This window comes from Pyrgilauda ruficollis, unplaced genomic scaffold (assembly GCF_017590135.1).
Source record: "Pyrgilauda ruficollis isolate IOZ18807 unplaced genomic scaffold, ASM1759013v1 scaffold17, whole genome shotgun sequence".
Classification (NCBI taxonomy): domain Eukaryota; kingdom Metazoa; phylum Chordata; class Aves; order Passeriformes; family Passeridae; genus Pyrgilauda; species Pyrgilauda ruficollis.
This window is the reverse complement of record NW_024515875.1, coordinates 4,676,673-4,692,030: the sequence shown is the minus strand read 5'-3', so window position 1 is coordinate 4,692,030 and position 15,358 is coordinate 4,676,673. Positions and strand designations below refer to the sequence as shown.

Below are 15,358 nucleotides of genomic sequence, written 5' to 3'. Positions count from 1 at the left end.
TGAGCAGTTTACCTCTGGGAAATGTATTTTTATCCTCTTCCTAGTGTTGTTTGATATTTTAACATGCATGCTCCAGCCATTTCCCAGATTGTTTTACCCTGCGCACTTGCAGGAATTGCAGAATTACGTTAAAAGTGATCTCTCTCAGAAAGGGCCAGGTTCAAAGTCATACTGGGTTCTCAGGGCACTGTCTGAGTAAATTTTGAGTATTTCTACAAACTCCATTTCAGTGCTTTAGCACACTTACAGGAGAAAATTTCTCCTTATCCTTTCACTGTGTGCCTCTGAGAAGAGTGTGATCTCATCTTTGTTAACCCCTTCCAGATAGTTGAAGATGGGTTGAACAAACCCAGCCTGCTCAGACTCTTTGTTTGCTGTGAGCTCTGGCCCCTTGGCTGTTGTAGTGACCGTCTGCTCTTCGACACTCTTCCTAACACAGCATTTTAAGGACTGCAGAAAGGGGACAGTGCAAAGTAGTTGAGAATAATAGCAGCTTCTGTCTGCCTGTCTATGCTCTTACTAACGTGGCCAGCACACAGTGAGCATTTATGGCCTCCAGGGCATATTGTTGGTACATGTTGTCCATGAGGGACCGTTCTGCAATGCTGTTTTCCAGCCAGCTGGCTACAGCTGCAGCAGTGTGTTTCCTGTTGCAAGAGCAGGTGTTTTTGAACTTAGGGAGATTGAGCACTCTTCTTCTTCTGCCTCATGTTCTTGGAGTTTACTCTGGTTAGAGTTGCTACAAAACTAAATTCAACTGTTTTCACTTGTTAAAAATGCGTATTTATTTGCCTGTCACAGAGTGTGAAGGGCTTTTGGAAGAAACCAGCTCTGAATATGATCTACAAATCGAGTCAAATCAGGATTCTTGATCCCACCATCACCAGGAAAACTGCTTATGAGTGGCTTCATTTCCCAAAAAGGTTTCCTAAGAAGGAGGTACACTTTTCCTTTTGTCTCTTCTAGTTTTGTGCAACCAAATGTGTATTTAGAGGCAATTACATCTTCATTACAGTAGAATGTAATGCCCACCTCTGTGCCTGGGAGCCTGCACATCTGCAGTGGCACAGCTTGGTTAAGCTGCAGGTCACACTACGGGCTCTGTGGGCAGGAAGGTCTCACACCGGGGCCCTCGGTACCATTGCTTGTCCCTGGGCAGAGCTGGTGCTGCCTTCGCTGTCCTCTGCCTGCAGGACATGTCAGCAACCACTGCTGATTTCCCTGCTGTCCCTGCCTTTTCCATTAAACCAGTCTCCATTCCCAGTGAGCACGTTAGTGCATAGCCAGCAAGCACTTCTGTTTGTTAGTAGAGCCGGGAATAAAATCAGATGTGTTGCCCCAGCACCACTAAACTCAGAAAGTGTAATGGTGTCATTCCAGGGCTGTGCCTATTCCCATTAAGTAGGCTGAAAATATTTAATTGCAGGTGAAGGATATCTGTGTATTGCATGATAGTACATTTTAAAAGTAGTTGCTTTTAAACTATATATTTTTAGGTGAATTTTACAATAGCTACAGGTAAACAGAGGTAGTTACAACCTGTGGTATTCCTGATATTTCCAAATAGCACTAATCCCGACCTATAGCATTCCTGCCATATTTTGGGGTCCTGTTTGTATGGATGTTGCAGCAGAGCTACCACTAAGTTTATGATGTTGGGCCCCTAAGGCAGAAAGTTATTTTGCTAACTGGCAGGAACCCTCGGCATAGTGCACATTTTAAGCAGATAATATTTCTGGAATACTCAAAGAGTTGCATAAAGGTACCAAAAATTTTTCCATAAAAGGTGATAGTTCCTTTCTGTGACTTCAGTTAGGCTTTAAAGAGCTGAGAATAGTAACTTCTTCCTGGGGATTTTTTGTGTTGTCACACAAAGTGTTGTCACAATGAAATACATTGAGTGCCTCTGTCTTTTCTGTGCAGAGTTGTCTAGTACTGGTTTGTCGGCTTCTTTTTCAGAGACAACCTGAGTCTTGGGGTCAGAGTTCAAAAAAAAGCCCATGATTTTGTGCTCAGTTTGAGGTTTGACTGCAGATACCAAGAGCATATGATAGCTCATTTGGTCTCTGAGAAAAATATTTCTTTAGCTAATAGGGGTATTGGTGCCTGAAAGTTTTGTCCATTTCTGGGGACACCTTTTCACCTTAGCTTCGTCATGGTCAAATGAATGAGTTAATCTCTCTCTAAAAATGCATGCCTCATTTACTTCCCCAGATCATATTAGCCTCTGCTGCTACTAAAGAAGTCATGTATCTGAACACAAGATAGGGCAGATGGTTGCATGGAGTTCTGTGCTTTTGTGAGAAATGCTACCTTTTGGTTAGGTGCTCTTAATTTTGCGCAGTTCAAACCTGTTTAGGATGTGCTCTTCATTTTACATTGCATTTGCTTCCAAACTTATTGTACAGAGAATAATTTTATTTAAAATCTTGTTTCTTCTAATGGGGATAGCATGGGAAGATCTAAAGCAAAGTTCTTCTGGAATTTCCCTGCTTTGAAGAAATGCAAATTCAGTCAAATTTGTGGAGCCATAGCCTTCATGCTTTTTTAGTTTGTTGCTATGAAAATTTTGTCATATCATGTTCTGTTCATCAGGGTCTCCATCATCTAGCAACTTCTGAGCACATCTCATAATTCAGTCAAATTTGAGGGGTATGTAAATTGTTTTCCAGTGTAGTGAAGCCTGTCCAGTTTTATGAAAGAGGCTGAGCAGAGCAATGGGGAGACTTCCTGATGCTTCTCTGGAGAGAAGGGCTACACTGTGGGCTCAGCCCTCACTAGAAACCAAGGAATTCCAGGGAAGGCTGACATGACAGACACCCCGGTCATGGGAAACTTGTGGGGCAGTACCTTATTTCTTTAGAGGCAGGAGGCCTGTGAAACCAAATATCTGTAGAAGACCCTGGCTGCCTGATTACCCTTGTCTCTGTTTTTAAGTTTGCTGCTCCCATCAGTCTGCCAGGTATGTATGTGTGTGTTCTCTTTGTGTTTTGTTGCAGAAACCCAAGCATCCAACAACGGGGCTAATTGCCATTACACTGGCATTTCACATATGCCATGAAGTCCACCTGGCAGGCTTCAAGTACGACTTCACTGACAGAAATAGCTCTTTGCACTACTATGGCAATGAAACCATGTCTCAGATGATGCAGGTAACTAGCACTTGTTTGTGCTGGGAGAAATAGAGCTGGTAACTGAGGAAGTCAATTCAATACAGATAGAAGTGTGGACTGCAGGTCAGAAGGGCCTCCCACCTTCTCCTGGTTCAGCTGCTTGTGGGTTAACACTGCTTGAATCTCTTCTTGTCTGCTGTTTTTTCTGAAAAATGTAGATACTGATCTTTGTGTCCCTTGTGCTGTACCATATTCTGCAGTGTCTGCATGAGACGTCCTTTGTGTGTTGTGTTCTGCTTTGCTGGTGTTTTCCTTAGGCTGCACAGCTCTTGTCCTAGAGACATCTTTGTTAGCACTGTCAGCACGCACATGAGCCGTGTTGTTTCTTCTGGGGTTCTCTTTCTCCTTGGCACCTACTTGTACTGTATGTCATAGCTGTCAGACTCCTTAAAAGGCAGAAAGAAGAGCAAAGGGAAATGGAAGGAGTTAAGACCTATGAACTTGTATAGGTCTTGCATAGGAAAATAACTGAATTTTGGGAACTCAGTAGTAGAAAAGTAGAAAAGAAAAGCAGTTCTTGGAGGAGGGTAGGAAGAGAAGGAACTGCTTTCAGGAGGGGGGAAGCCACAACTCAGCAGGAGAGGGAGCAGCAGGAGCCTGGAAAACATCAGGAATGCTGTCTCTTTCCTGCTGCTTTGCTAAGGCCATGTTTTCTTTTATGTCTCTGCTCTTGTATTCAGTTGTCTTCATCTCTGTATTTCAAGCAACCCTGTCTTAGCCCTTTACTGCAATGTGAAGTTTTCTTTGCCATTTTCCCAGAGCATATGGCTACCATTTTCCTCCTCTTCCAGTTGCTGAAGAGGAAGGGCAGAGACAATGCCCATAGGAACCTTTCATGTTTTTCTCAGAACTCCTAGATGCCTGCTATTCTGAGAAAATTTTCCTCTGACACTGAACTTACCTTCCTTTGGAGGCTCCTCTCTGCAGGTGCTTTTCTGCAACATATACTAAGTTTGAGTAAGACTGATCATTAGTTGAATAGACATCCATAAGTTCCCTAAGTCTTGAAAATTTAAAAAGCAAACTATTAAACAAAAATATTCCTTTTAGTTCTTTAGTGGCAATAAATTGCAAATACTATATGACATCTGTATAATCTTTTATGTAGTATACATATTATATTAATTTTAATTCACAGGATTCAGTGTCCTTAAGTAAATTCACTTTCCTTGTGCTGCCTGCCACTAACTTTAGTGGTCTCCTATGTATCCAGAACCTGGATAGCACATAAGATGGGTTGCTTTGGGCTTGCTGAACCTAATTGGCAGGATGCATCTGAACCACAAGTGCCTGATGTGCTTTTCAAGAACCTGCACTGAGCTTTGAGGATTACTAGTTTTCTTACTGCTGGTGCTGTAAATGTTCTTACACAGCTGTTGTTCTGAATAAGCAGGGCAAGGAGTTGGGAGAGTTAATACTGGAAGGATTTCTGCGAGACCACATTTCACCTGTTCTTATGACCAAAGGATCATCCTTTTTGGTCATGTCCTTATGGAAATATCTAATCTAGTTTTGAGCATCCTGTTTTCTTGGGAAACCGTGCTAAGCCTTTGCTAAGAAGTCTTTTCCCCAGACCTTTTCTGTTCTTAGCATCTTCCAAGTATCCCGGGTAATAGAAAGGAACAGCCAGGTGATGCTACTGGTTATAATTTGGTTTTATAATTAATTTTATTATTCCCTCACATCTCTTTAGAATGAATACCACAACATCACTGCTGAGCAGAAATTTTTGAAGAAGCTTATAGACAAGAACTTTGTGGTCAATTTGACATGAAAGCTGAATGGAAAATACAAAGAACAATCACTATTTTCAAGATTTGGAAAATTTTTATTTTTTGTATGACATTTTTATTTTTTAAGTGCAGCATAACTGTTTACTGTTTAAAGGAACCCAGAAACCTCATCAAGGCAAAAGCTTTTAACTGAGGGTAATGGACTGTTGGAAAAAGAGTTAACTGAATTTTTGTGAAGCTATTTAATAGTGGGAAAACCATGAAACTTTCAACTGAAAGTATCAGGGATTTATAAAAATGTGATATACATCACTTACTTATCAGTGAGAACTCTTTCCAAATGACTAATTCTCTGGAATACTTTCATTTCTGATGTTGTCCTCCAAAAGAGTTCCACTGTCAAGAGACTGCGATGACCGATGTTCGTTCAGTAGGTGGATGTAAAGTCATGACTGTCTGTCTTGTTGTATGAAAAAAACTATGCATCTAAATCATTACTGTGTGTTTTGGAGAAGGGGGAACATACAGACTGTGCAGGTCTTGTTCTGCCGTACTCCTGAGGAGAGGATGTCCACCTTCAGCCAAGCAGCCACAGCTTCTGCACTGACCATCACCTCTGAGCTTCTGTCCGCCTTTGCCGAAGGTGAAGACCCTTTGTCCGATTCATGGAGATGTTGGTGTTGACAATGCTTGTGTTGTACCCATTTTATGGAAGAATCATACTCTTTGTGCTGTTCATCCAGTAAATTTTACAGTTGCTGACTTGACTTAAAAAAGAGGGAATATGAAGACTGAAGAGTTGTCCGAACTACCTGTGTGTCAGCCCCCGTACCACAACAGAAACACAAGCTTGGACAGAGATGTTCATGCCTGAGTTTAGAGTCAATGTTTGTTGGAGTCCTAGTTCTTCAGGACCCCATCTCATGCATTCTTCTGTTTGGTCCTCAAAAACAGGTGGATTTTTCCAAATGAGGACAATCTCCTTCCTCAGATGCTGTAATGCACCAATACAAACAAGGAATACTCCCATTTTTGGTAGCAGAATGTAGTAGGGAATATCCAGGATGTACCTCAGCTGAATTATCATTTGGCATCTGTTTACCTCTTCTGTGTTGATATTTAAGTTTGAAGTTTGTGGATGAACTAAATCATTTAGCAGTGGGAACTTGCTCAAGATTTTAGTTGAAACATTTAATGGGATGTTTATATTTCCTGTATTGGTTTGTCTCTGACAAGCCTGTGAATAAATGAAATCTGCTTGGGAACACGCTTGACAGCTGTCAAAGGACAACAATATGCAGTTCCAGTTCTCTTCATAGGACATCTATATAAAATTTTAATTTTAATTATGGCAGAATTTCTGGAAGATTTTGTGGTTTATCTTCATCAATCAAACCTGAAGAAATCAGAAATAAGTCCACTTAAAGTCTTTGAAGTTGGTAGTACTGTTGTTGCTTTTAAATAAAATTATATAGAGAGGATATTTAGGAGTAATGCAAACAATCACAATATGAACATAAACCATGGTATTTGTTATTTTCAGGAGGTGAGGATTGCAAGAGTACTGAACACAATTTATTTTGCTGCAGCTGTGTAGAGGAATTGCCATTTGGGAGTTAGGGGGAGAGCAGTGTGGTCTGGAGAGGTGCCACAGCTGGAGGGAAGGAGGCTTGTGTTTTCACCCAGTGATTCCTGAGCTTTGGTCTGTTTCAAGCAAGCTGGACATACCTGAAATAACTTGAGATGTCAGAAAAATCTGTGGCATGGGCTGGGGAAGGATGCAGGTGTGTCCCAGCAAGGGACAGGATGTGCCATGGTATATTGTCTGCTGCATGTTGCTTGGCTGCAGCTGCACTCCAGCTGTGTGCAGGGTGGCAGGTGGGGGTGTGGAGGAGAAGGAGCATGTCCCCAGGTGTTGGAACAGGTGACACTGGTGGTAGAAATGGAGCAAATCATAATTTCTTCACCAAGTGGCAGAAGGGCTCTTAATTTTTTGTATTTCCTTTATTTTTTCCTGAGACTTTGGAGAGATTTTTGCTTGAAAATCTCAATACAAACATGTATACATAAGAAAATAGTGACATTATTGTCTTTGTGTCTCTACCAGCGTTTATTTCTCCTGGTTATTTCAGTTAAATTAAAAGTTTTGTGTGTGATTCTGCAGCCGCAGACCTACAGTGATTTAAACTCCTGACAATAGTAATTCTACTGCTGTGGCAAGGCTTTTTGCAGACATAGCAGTGTTCTCCAAGCTGTTGTTGCAGAGGAGCCCCTGGTAGATCTTAGACTGTGTTGAGCAGCAGAAGTGGGGGGCTGCCCCTTCACCCTCAAAACCTGCGGTTGCTTCCAGAGCTGCGGCCCCCAGCTCTCCCAATGGCTGTTGCCACGGTCCAGCTGCATCCATGTAATGTCTTGCAGGATGCTGTCCAGGAGGATTTTTTTCCAGGAGAGCTGTTGAATATCATCCAGACACTATGAGGAGAGTTCTTGTGATGGTGCAGACTGCATCCCTCTGCTTCTCCACCCCTGTCTCCAGTTCCAGGAAGTGGGTACAGAGCTCTGCTTTTGAAGATGTGGTTATTTTCTCTGCTTTATTTCATCTCCAGAGATACTCTTCCCACTAATGTAAACTGATTCCTTCTCTGATTTTTCTAGTAGGTTTTCTGCTTTTTTTGGGATTTGGATTCTAGCTGTAGCAGAACAGACAAAATAATTGGAAAAAAATAGCAGCTTCATGGTAAACAAATGGTGTCTCCCAAACTCTTTGTACTTAAAAAAAATCCCTTCAATCTTCTTCACTTTTGCCACAAAGATCAGCTTTTTGATCTCCCTATATTTTTTAAAAAATAATGTTTGGTGTTATCAAGGAATTTAATATGTTCTCTATAAGCATTTATCCATATCAGCTGTTTCTTTTCATATCCTAATAAGCCTTCCCATGGTATGGCTGACTTATTTTTCAAATTAAGCAGTACTTCCAGGGATATTTTTCTTCCACTTCCGTGCTCCTGCCAGGGGTGTTGAGTCCACCACAGTTATTGTCCCTGGGTGACTGGGTAATGTTTTGAATGAAACTGTTCCCTCAGGATCAAGCCAAGAGCTGATGCTGCTGATAAACTATGGGGCATTTGTGGTGGGTTTTTTTTGTTGTTGTTGGGGTTTTTTGTTTGTTTGTTTTTTTGTTTGGGTTTTTTGTTTTGGTTTGGTTTGGTTTGGTTTTTTTTGAAAGCCCAGCTTGCAGGCCAGTAGCTTTTCTCCTCTATAATGCAAGCAGTGAGCCAAGTCATGAATTTTTCTCCCCACAAGATGTTTTGTAGGATCCTGTGCACTGTTCCAGCACCTGCTTTAATAATTCCTGCTGCTCTGCCTTGAGGACAGGTCTTGCTTTGAACTTAATTCAGGCAGGAACACCCATGTGTAGTGTATTTCTCAGCAGTACTCACAGATTAGTGTCTATTCTGTCTGGGCACATATTTTCACAGGTGTTTTGCAGTACCAAAGACTTAACTTGGGGCTTTTAGAATAAAACAATAATGCTAACATCAAATATTTAGATAGTTTCTGAACCTGAGCTGCTATTAAGACTATTTTACCTTTTTGTTATTTCTGAAAATGAAATCTGCACTGAAACTTCCCTTTAAGAGCTATCCAGGTTTTTTTTTTGGTTTTTTTTTTTTTTTTTTAATCATATCAGGAGTGAAGCTGCCAGTTTTGAATCCCAGGGTGCTGCCTGCTTTATTTCTGTGCCTGATAATGGTGTAACTGTGTAGGTCCCCAGTTTCTCCCATAATTTTCCTATCTGAAGTCAGATGTTCTCCTCCCTTATTACTCTGTTCCTGTTCTCTGGCAGCTTGTCGAATTTCTAGACAGCATCACCTTACAGCAAAGGTGCTTCTGCATTTTATCTGCCATCCCTCTCAAAATGCTGCACTGTCAGACACAGCTCTAAAATACCAGACCAGGCACAGAAGAGGCAGGATGACACATGTTGGCTGAAAGCTCCATTTGGCTTAGACTTTCATGAGGTTTCTTTGTTGGGAAACTGTTATTTCCTCTGCTGTAATAATTAAGGGAAGTCGCAGACTGTTGCACTAAATATGAAACTGAGAGTGCCTAAAAGATGTTCCTAAACATATTCCAGATATTTTCAGGGACTGTGTCGGTGATAATAATAGAGAATCACAACTTTGGTGTTTAATTAGCATGTGGTACTTCTTGTTTCCAATGCCATGCTTTAATTTTTAGCAATGCTCTGGGGGAGAGTATAAATACCTTCCCTTTTAAGTGGACTCTGGTTTTTAAGAACGTACAAAGCTCTGCATATGTTTTTGATACTGGGAAATACTTATTTGCCATTTGTCTTAAGTTTTATATGCCTTTAAAGTGCCACCTGTATTTTGAAGAATTCTTAAGAGTTGTTTCCAGTGAAATTTTGAATGCTACATATGGAAGGAGATTATTTTCCTTTGAATAAACTGTTAAAGACAGTGCCCTCAGACTTATTTTTGCAAGGCTGGTGCTTTGCATGTGAGTGTGGATGTGTGGGTATGCTCAGGGCCGTTATTATTAGTGTGTCAAGTAAATGGTGTTGTCAGATATGGTTTCAAGTACTGGAACAAACTTTAGTGCTTTGTAGAGCAAACAGCTGAAAGTTTTTGAACCTAGGTGGGCAGAGTTGTACTGTGGCTAGAGATCTAACTCCAGGCTGAGTACAGCCATAGCTGAGACATGTTTTTTGTGGGTAAGATAAAGAACAGCATCCTTGTGATTCGAATTTTTCACTGTATTTTGAATCTTGTTTGTCTTACTGTGGGCTGGCGGGGGAATGCTAAAATAAGAGATGCAGAACAAAGACAATAGTGTGCAATAAAAATTTTCAGAAAGTGAAAATGGCTTTAGATAGAGAGATGCTGAGAGTGCAGTACTTAGCTAGCTGTTTTTCCTTTGTGCAGTAAAAATGAGATGCTGAGGGCTTCAGGGAGTCCAAGGGAGATTTGGATAACAGTTCTCTAGCACAGTAGGTATTCAGTGCATTGCTTTCAGTAAGGACAGTTCAGGAGTTCACCAGCTTGGACAAAATGCTTGTCTTTGAGGTGAGGTGGGGAAGCCACATCAGGAGAGCCAGAACCTCTCATCCTGGGCAGCCAGTACTGCCTTTTCAGGCAACACAAGCCCTTAGCAGCAGCCTCTGTGGCTGATTCCTTGGCTGCCCCTCTGCCTTCTTCAGCTGCACTCCCGTGTTGGCTCATGCTGAGCAGTATCTGTCCCCAGGGGCTGCCTGAGGGAGCCCTTCCCTCTTTGTGCACCCCCCAGACCCTGCTGTGCCCTCCCACCAAATGGGACGTGTTCCCTCTCTTAGAGCATGTTTTGCCAGGAGATGGGAACTAGAGAAAAGGGTGTATCTCTTAATTTTCCCCCCCTATATCAGGCTGTCAGTGGTTTCAGAGAGCCCTTGTGGTCTGATAAATGAGTTCAGCAGGATGAATGTTCCTTCTGTTAGTTCTGAATGAAGACAGAATTGGTTTTTGGTCTTATTTTTAAAGATATTTAATAAGATATTTCTTTCAAATCAGTACAAAAATTTTAAATACAAAAATTATTTGCTTTTGACATATCTCATATATTCTGGGAACATACTGAAGTCACCAGTGTCTGGTAAACTGTCCATCCATTCCTGCCACTGTTCCATAAAATTTCTGAGATAAAGCACCACATTATATCACTGGAATCCTTAGTCAACGTTAGACTGCATTAAACTCTGCATTTAAATAATGATAATGCCAGTTAAATCCAATCTTAGTTCTGCATGAAAAAATCTAGTTTATTTTTGAATCGAAAGCAGTAGCGGTAGTTAAAGACACTGAGGAAGTGATGAGCACTTAACCACTTGAACTAGCGCAGCCATGTGTGATGTGCAGCACTGTACAGGGAACCAGAGCAAGGTCCACTGCCCTTTGGAAAGAACACTTGCTGAGGTGAGATTAGCACCACTGATGAGCAGACAGAGACTTCGTGCACAGAAGTCGATGTCCTCAAGTACAGAAAAAGTATTGCGGCCTGCAGGTTCTCCTTGACAACTGGTAACATACAAATAAGGATTGGAAATCAGTTTTTAGACAGAACCAAGTTCTCGGATAAATTTGCGTGATCAGTATTGCCGGTAAAGTTATTGGTTGTTCTCAAGCAACAAATCAGTTAAGCAAACAGAGCTGCTTCTGCTTTGCCTAGTCATTGAAGAGCAAACTGAGTCAGCTTTTGCTGAGTGGCAGAATAGGTGTCTCTTCTGACAAGCCAAGTGAGTTCTTGGTACAAGCACAGAAATCCAAGCAAATTTATGCCACCCTGAAGTATTACCGTGTGTTGGCCAAAATGTCTCAATGACGTGGCTCAAGTAAATGGGGGAGATTGACCTCATCTACTTGGCTGTGTGAATAGAGAACGGAGACTTTTCAAGTGCTGTGGCATTTGGAGGTGAAACCAGTGCCTGCCGGAGTCACTAGTGACATTTTAGGTCCTGCTGGAGAAGGCTCAGGGGGAATGGTCATGCCATCAGGATTCCTCTTTCATCATAAATAAATTGTTTAGGAAAAAAACCCACACGTGCAGGATTATTTTATTACAGGGGAAGGGAAATACGAGTCTCCAGCTAAGGAAACCTTTACTTGTCAGGTAGACCTGCTATAAAAAATCCAAGAAAACCCCCACCCAGAAAAATAAGCCACTCGATTTTTTAAAAATATAATTAGAGACTGACCTACTCTGCTTTAAGTCACTGTTTTTCATCTCATAACTATGATCAATGCAACAGGAGTGAGTGACATACACTGATTTGAATTTGAGTACTGAATTACTGTGAATGAAATTAAGTAAGCATGGCATTGCGGAAATATATAATGTGTACAGCTAATATGTCCCCCTTGGGTGCAAAACAACTGTTTATGAACCTGATACACATCTTTAGATATGTTCACCACACCTTTTTTTTTTTTATAACTAGCTGTGCATAATGTTAAACTTTGTATTTATTATTTTTGTTTTTGTACAAGATGGTCCAAAATGGTCATAAAATGCATCTTTTGTTGTATAAAAGTTAGAAGCACAGGAGAAAGTTTTTTATTTTGTGTGTGTGTTGTGTGTGTGGGTGTCTGTTTTGTTTTACATGGGATACAATAAATACCCTGAAAAAGACGAATGAACGTACTGCCCGGCATAGAGTCCTGCCGCCTGCTCGGATGGCATCTGAACGTAAACCTTGTCTCCGTGCATCAGCTGCACCACGGCGCTACCCGAAGCCTGGTCCAGGAAGCCCTTCTTGTACTCGTCGTAGGTGTACATGAGCGGCTCGTTGTTCTTGTACAGCGCCACCCACACGTTGGCGCCTTTACAGTGCAGGTGGTAGGCGAAGTAGTAGACGCCGGGGATCTCGCAGGTGAAGATCCCCGTCTGCGGGTTGTAGTTCTGCCGGCCGTTGTACAGGAGCTTGTCGAACTTCACGGGTACCCCGACGCGGGGGAAGGGCGTGAGGAGCTCTGCCGTGAATGCGGGCATCTCGTAGACAATGCCGCCAGCCTTGCCTTTCTTGCCCTTGTAGCCGTAGGGGGGCTTCAAGCCTTCTATCCCTGGCCCCACCTCAGGCAGGTACTGTCCCACGGCTGGTGGAGTGGGTGGGATGATGACCGGGGGACCTGGCGGCCCGGGGGGGCCGGGTGGCCCCTGGAGCCCAGGCTGGCCAGGGGGACCGAGCGCGCCCGGCTTTCCCGGGGGTCCCTGCAGCCCCGCAGCACCAGGTTTGCCTACCCCAGGGAAGCCGGGGGGGCCGGGCATGCCTGGCTCCCCCTTCGCCCCTGGCAGCCCGGGGGGGCCGATGGGACCACTGGGTCCCGCGATGCCCGGGATGCCCGAGGGGCCTTGAAGCCCCTGGGCACCGGGGAGCCCGGGCTCACCCTTTGGCCCCACAAGACCCGGGACTCCCGGCAGCCCCGGCAAGCCTTTGTGTCCGGCTTCCCCCTTGGGTCCTGTGGGACCCGGCAGCCCCCGCAGCCCAGGGCCACCCACTTCCCCAGGAAAGCCTGGCTTTCCTGGAAAACCCTGCAGGCCGGGTTCCCCCTTGGGGCCGACTGGTCCTGGTGCCCCTACGGCACCTTCCTCCCCTTTAGGTCCCGGGAAACCGGCGGCCCCCGGGGGGCCCATGATGCCCGGCAGTCCTGGCTGGCCGGGCTCCCCTGGTGGCCCTCCCATGCCAGGTGGCCCCGCGTGCCCCTTCTCCCCCTTCGGCCCCAGGGGCCCAGGCAGACCACCCACACCTCGCTCCCCTTTGGGCCCGGGGAAGCCCGGCTTCCCAACCCCAGGGAGGCCGGGGGGCCCGGGCAGGCCTGGCAATCCCTGCTCCCCTTTGCCGCCCGGGAAGCCGGGCTGGCCGGGCATGCCGTCCTGGCCTGGTTTGCCAATACCAGGCGGGCCGGGAGGGCCTTGGATCCCAGGGGCCCCTGGAGGCCCCTGCAGACCCAACTCTCCTGGGGGTCCGGGTTTGCCCAGGGGTCCCTGTGGGCCAGGGAAGCCAACCATGCCGGGTTTGCCAACCCCTGGCAATCCCACGGGGCCGGGCGGACCAGGCAGCCCAGGTGGACCCTTCAGACCTGGCAAACCTGGGATCCCGACCCCCTTCTCCCCTTTTGGCCCTGGGATCCCAGGGATTCCTGGTGGCCCCTTCATCCCAGGCTCACCCTTTGGCCCTGGTTGCCCCTGCAGTCCCGGAGCACCCGCTTTCCCTATCCCAGGAAGCCCATGAGGCCCTGGTGGTCCTTGCGGTCCAGGTATCCCCATGGGCCCAATCTCCCCCTTTGGCCCCATCTCCCCTCTTGGCCCTGGGGGCCCCATGACCCCTGGTTTTCCTGGCATCCCTGGCAAACCCGGCTTTCCAATTCCTGGGTATCCTTGCGGGCCTGGTTTTCCTTTGGCTCCTGGTACACCATGACCTGGTAATCCTGGTGGCCCTGGTGGCCCTCTTGGTCCAGGCTCACCCGGGGGACCTTGCTCACCCCTCAGACTGCGCATGGGAATTTCTGGGTCAGGAAGAAACAAAGAAAGGGGAGAGAGAAAGAGAGAAAAGGTGAGTGCAGTCACATCCTTCAAAAAGCAGGCAGTTTTGAATTGAATATGCTTTTTATGATGCCTTGTGGTTCTGTGGTAGACAAGAGACAGCTAGCAAGTTACAGGTTGGTGTTGAGAATGAAGAGGATGTTAGTACTGTTTTTCATACTCCAAACTTCCATGCATGTTTCTGTTTCCACAATTACTGTGCATCATATGTAAAAGCCATTTGTGCTTTGGTGGTGTTTTCTACCTATACAATCTTAAACAGCAAAATCTGCATTTTGTCCCACATTGCTATAGATCAATCTACCTTTAAGAATTTTTGCAGGAAACTCGGCGCTCTTGTGGTGTGGGAGGAATCCTGGCATAAAAGTGCCTTTTCTGGAGGGGTGTAAATGAGTAAGATCAATTAAAAAAGATTGTATTAGTAAGAAGTTTACACATAGGGTATGTCTGTATTTTCCCCAAGGCTTTGGTTCCCATTAGAGATTACTGGAAACCTGCAGCCTTAATCAGTATTGTTCTTTTGGCATAGCCATTTCTAGCTCTGGCTCTTCTAAACACTTTGCAAAAGGTTTTTGTTGTTGAAACCCACATTTTTGTGTATGTGACCACTTATCTTTGCAGGTCAGAGTAGGGAAGTTGCTGCTGGGGTTGGTTGCTTTTCAAGCTACTGCTTTTTGGGTTAATGGAAACTCTTTCCAGCTCTAAAATGTGTAAAGAAGTGAGAGATTTGGGGAAGGACAGGAGATGAGGTTTGAGGACAGACGTCTGCTTTATGGGAGGCAGAAACCTTCCCTCTCTGCATATGTTGTGTTTTATGCACATCAAAAATCTTTGCTCATGAGGTAGGTTGACTTTACTACAGCCAATGGTGCTTGTTCAGACACTCCAAAAATAGGCCCTGAAACCTTCCATTTCCCTCTGAAGTCAGTGGAGGCTGTGGTTAGCTGGGGCCTCAGTAAGACAAAGTTACCCGTTTGTCTGCGTTGCACAGATGCTGGTGGTCCTCGCAAGGATTTTATGACACTGGGTGTTCCTGGTCACCCTTTGTATTTTGGACTCTTTTTTTTCTTAAATACCTTAATAATGTCCAAACTTCCTTTACTGAATAGGGAAAGTGCTTGTACATGCAGACTTGTGCATTAATCCTCTGTACTTTCAATGCCTCTGTTACACCCATAAATAACCTACAGAAGGAGGACTCCAGAGTCTGCAGAGCAATTGTGTATTTTTATCCGCAAACCTCAAAATCACAGGGTCTGGACCAAGTCAGACAGAACGGTGATGTTCCATAAATTCAAACCTTGGGGCTCTTAGTTCATATGTTTGCTTGTTACAGTGAGAGTGGGAACAGAT

General features: G+C 44.5%; 2 protein-coding genes across 12 annotated transcripts in view; one reads left to right on the top strand and one right to left on the bottom strand.

Moving 5' to 3' along the window:
- The window catches only part of ST3GAL6 (ST3 beta-galactoside alpha-2,3-sialyltransferase 6), a 58,285-nt gene that overhangs the window by 31,850 nt on the left and 11,077 nt on the right, over positions 1 to 15,358 (top strand). For 10 of the 11 annotated variants that reach the window (XM_041463701.1, XM_041463703.1, XM_041463707.1 and 7 more), the window contains 3 exons: positions 802 to 939; positions 3,000 to 3,152; positions 4,867 to 9,393. In XM_041463701.1, coding sequence (XP_041319635.1) covers positions 802 to 939; positions 3,000 to 3,152; positions 4,867 to 4,947 — 372 coding nt within the window. In that variant the 3' untranslated portion in view covers positions 4,948 to 9,393. Of the gene's footprint in view, positions 1 to 801; positions 940 to 2,999; positions 3,153 to 4,866; positions 9,394 to 15,358 lie in introns of those variants that run through there. The other variant, XM_041463702.1, reaches the window with a different exon arrangement.
- The window catches only part of COL8A1 (collagen type VIII alpha 1 chain), an 88,310-nt gene continuing 82,494 nt past the window's right edge, over positions 9,543 to 15,358 (bottom strand). The window contains exon 5 of the mRNA XM_041463700.1: positions 9,543 to 13,968. Within this exon, the coding sequence (XP_041319634.1) occupies positions 12,062 to 13,968 (1,907 nt within the window). The 3' untranslated portion in view covers positions 9,543 to 12,061. The remainder of the gene's footprint in view (positions 13,969 to 15,358) is intronic.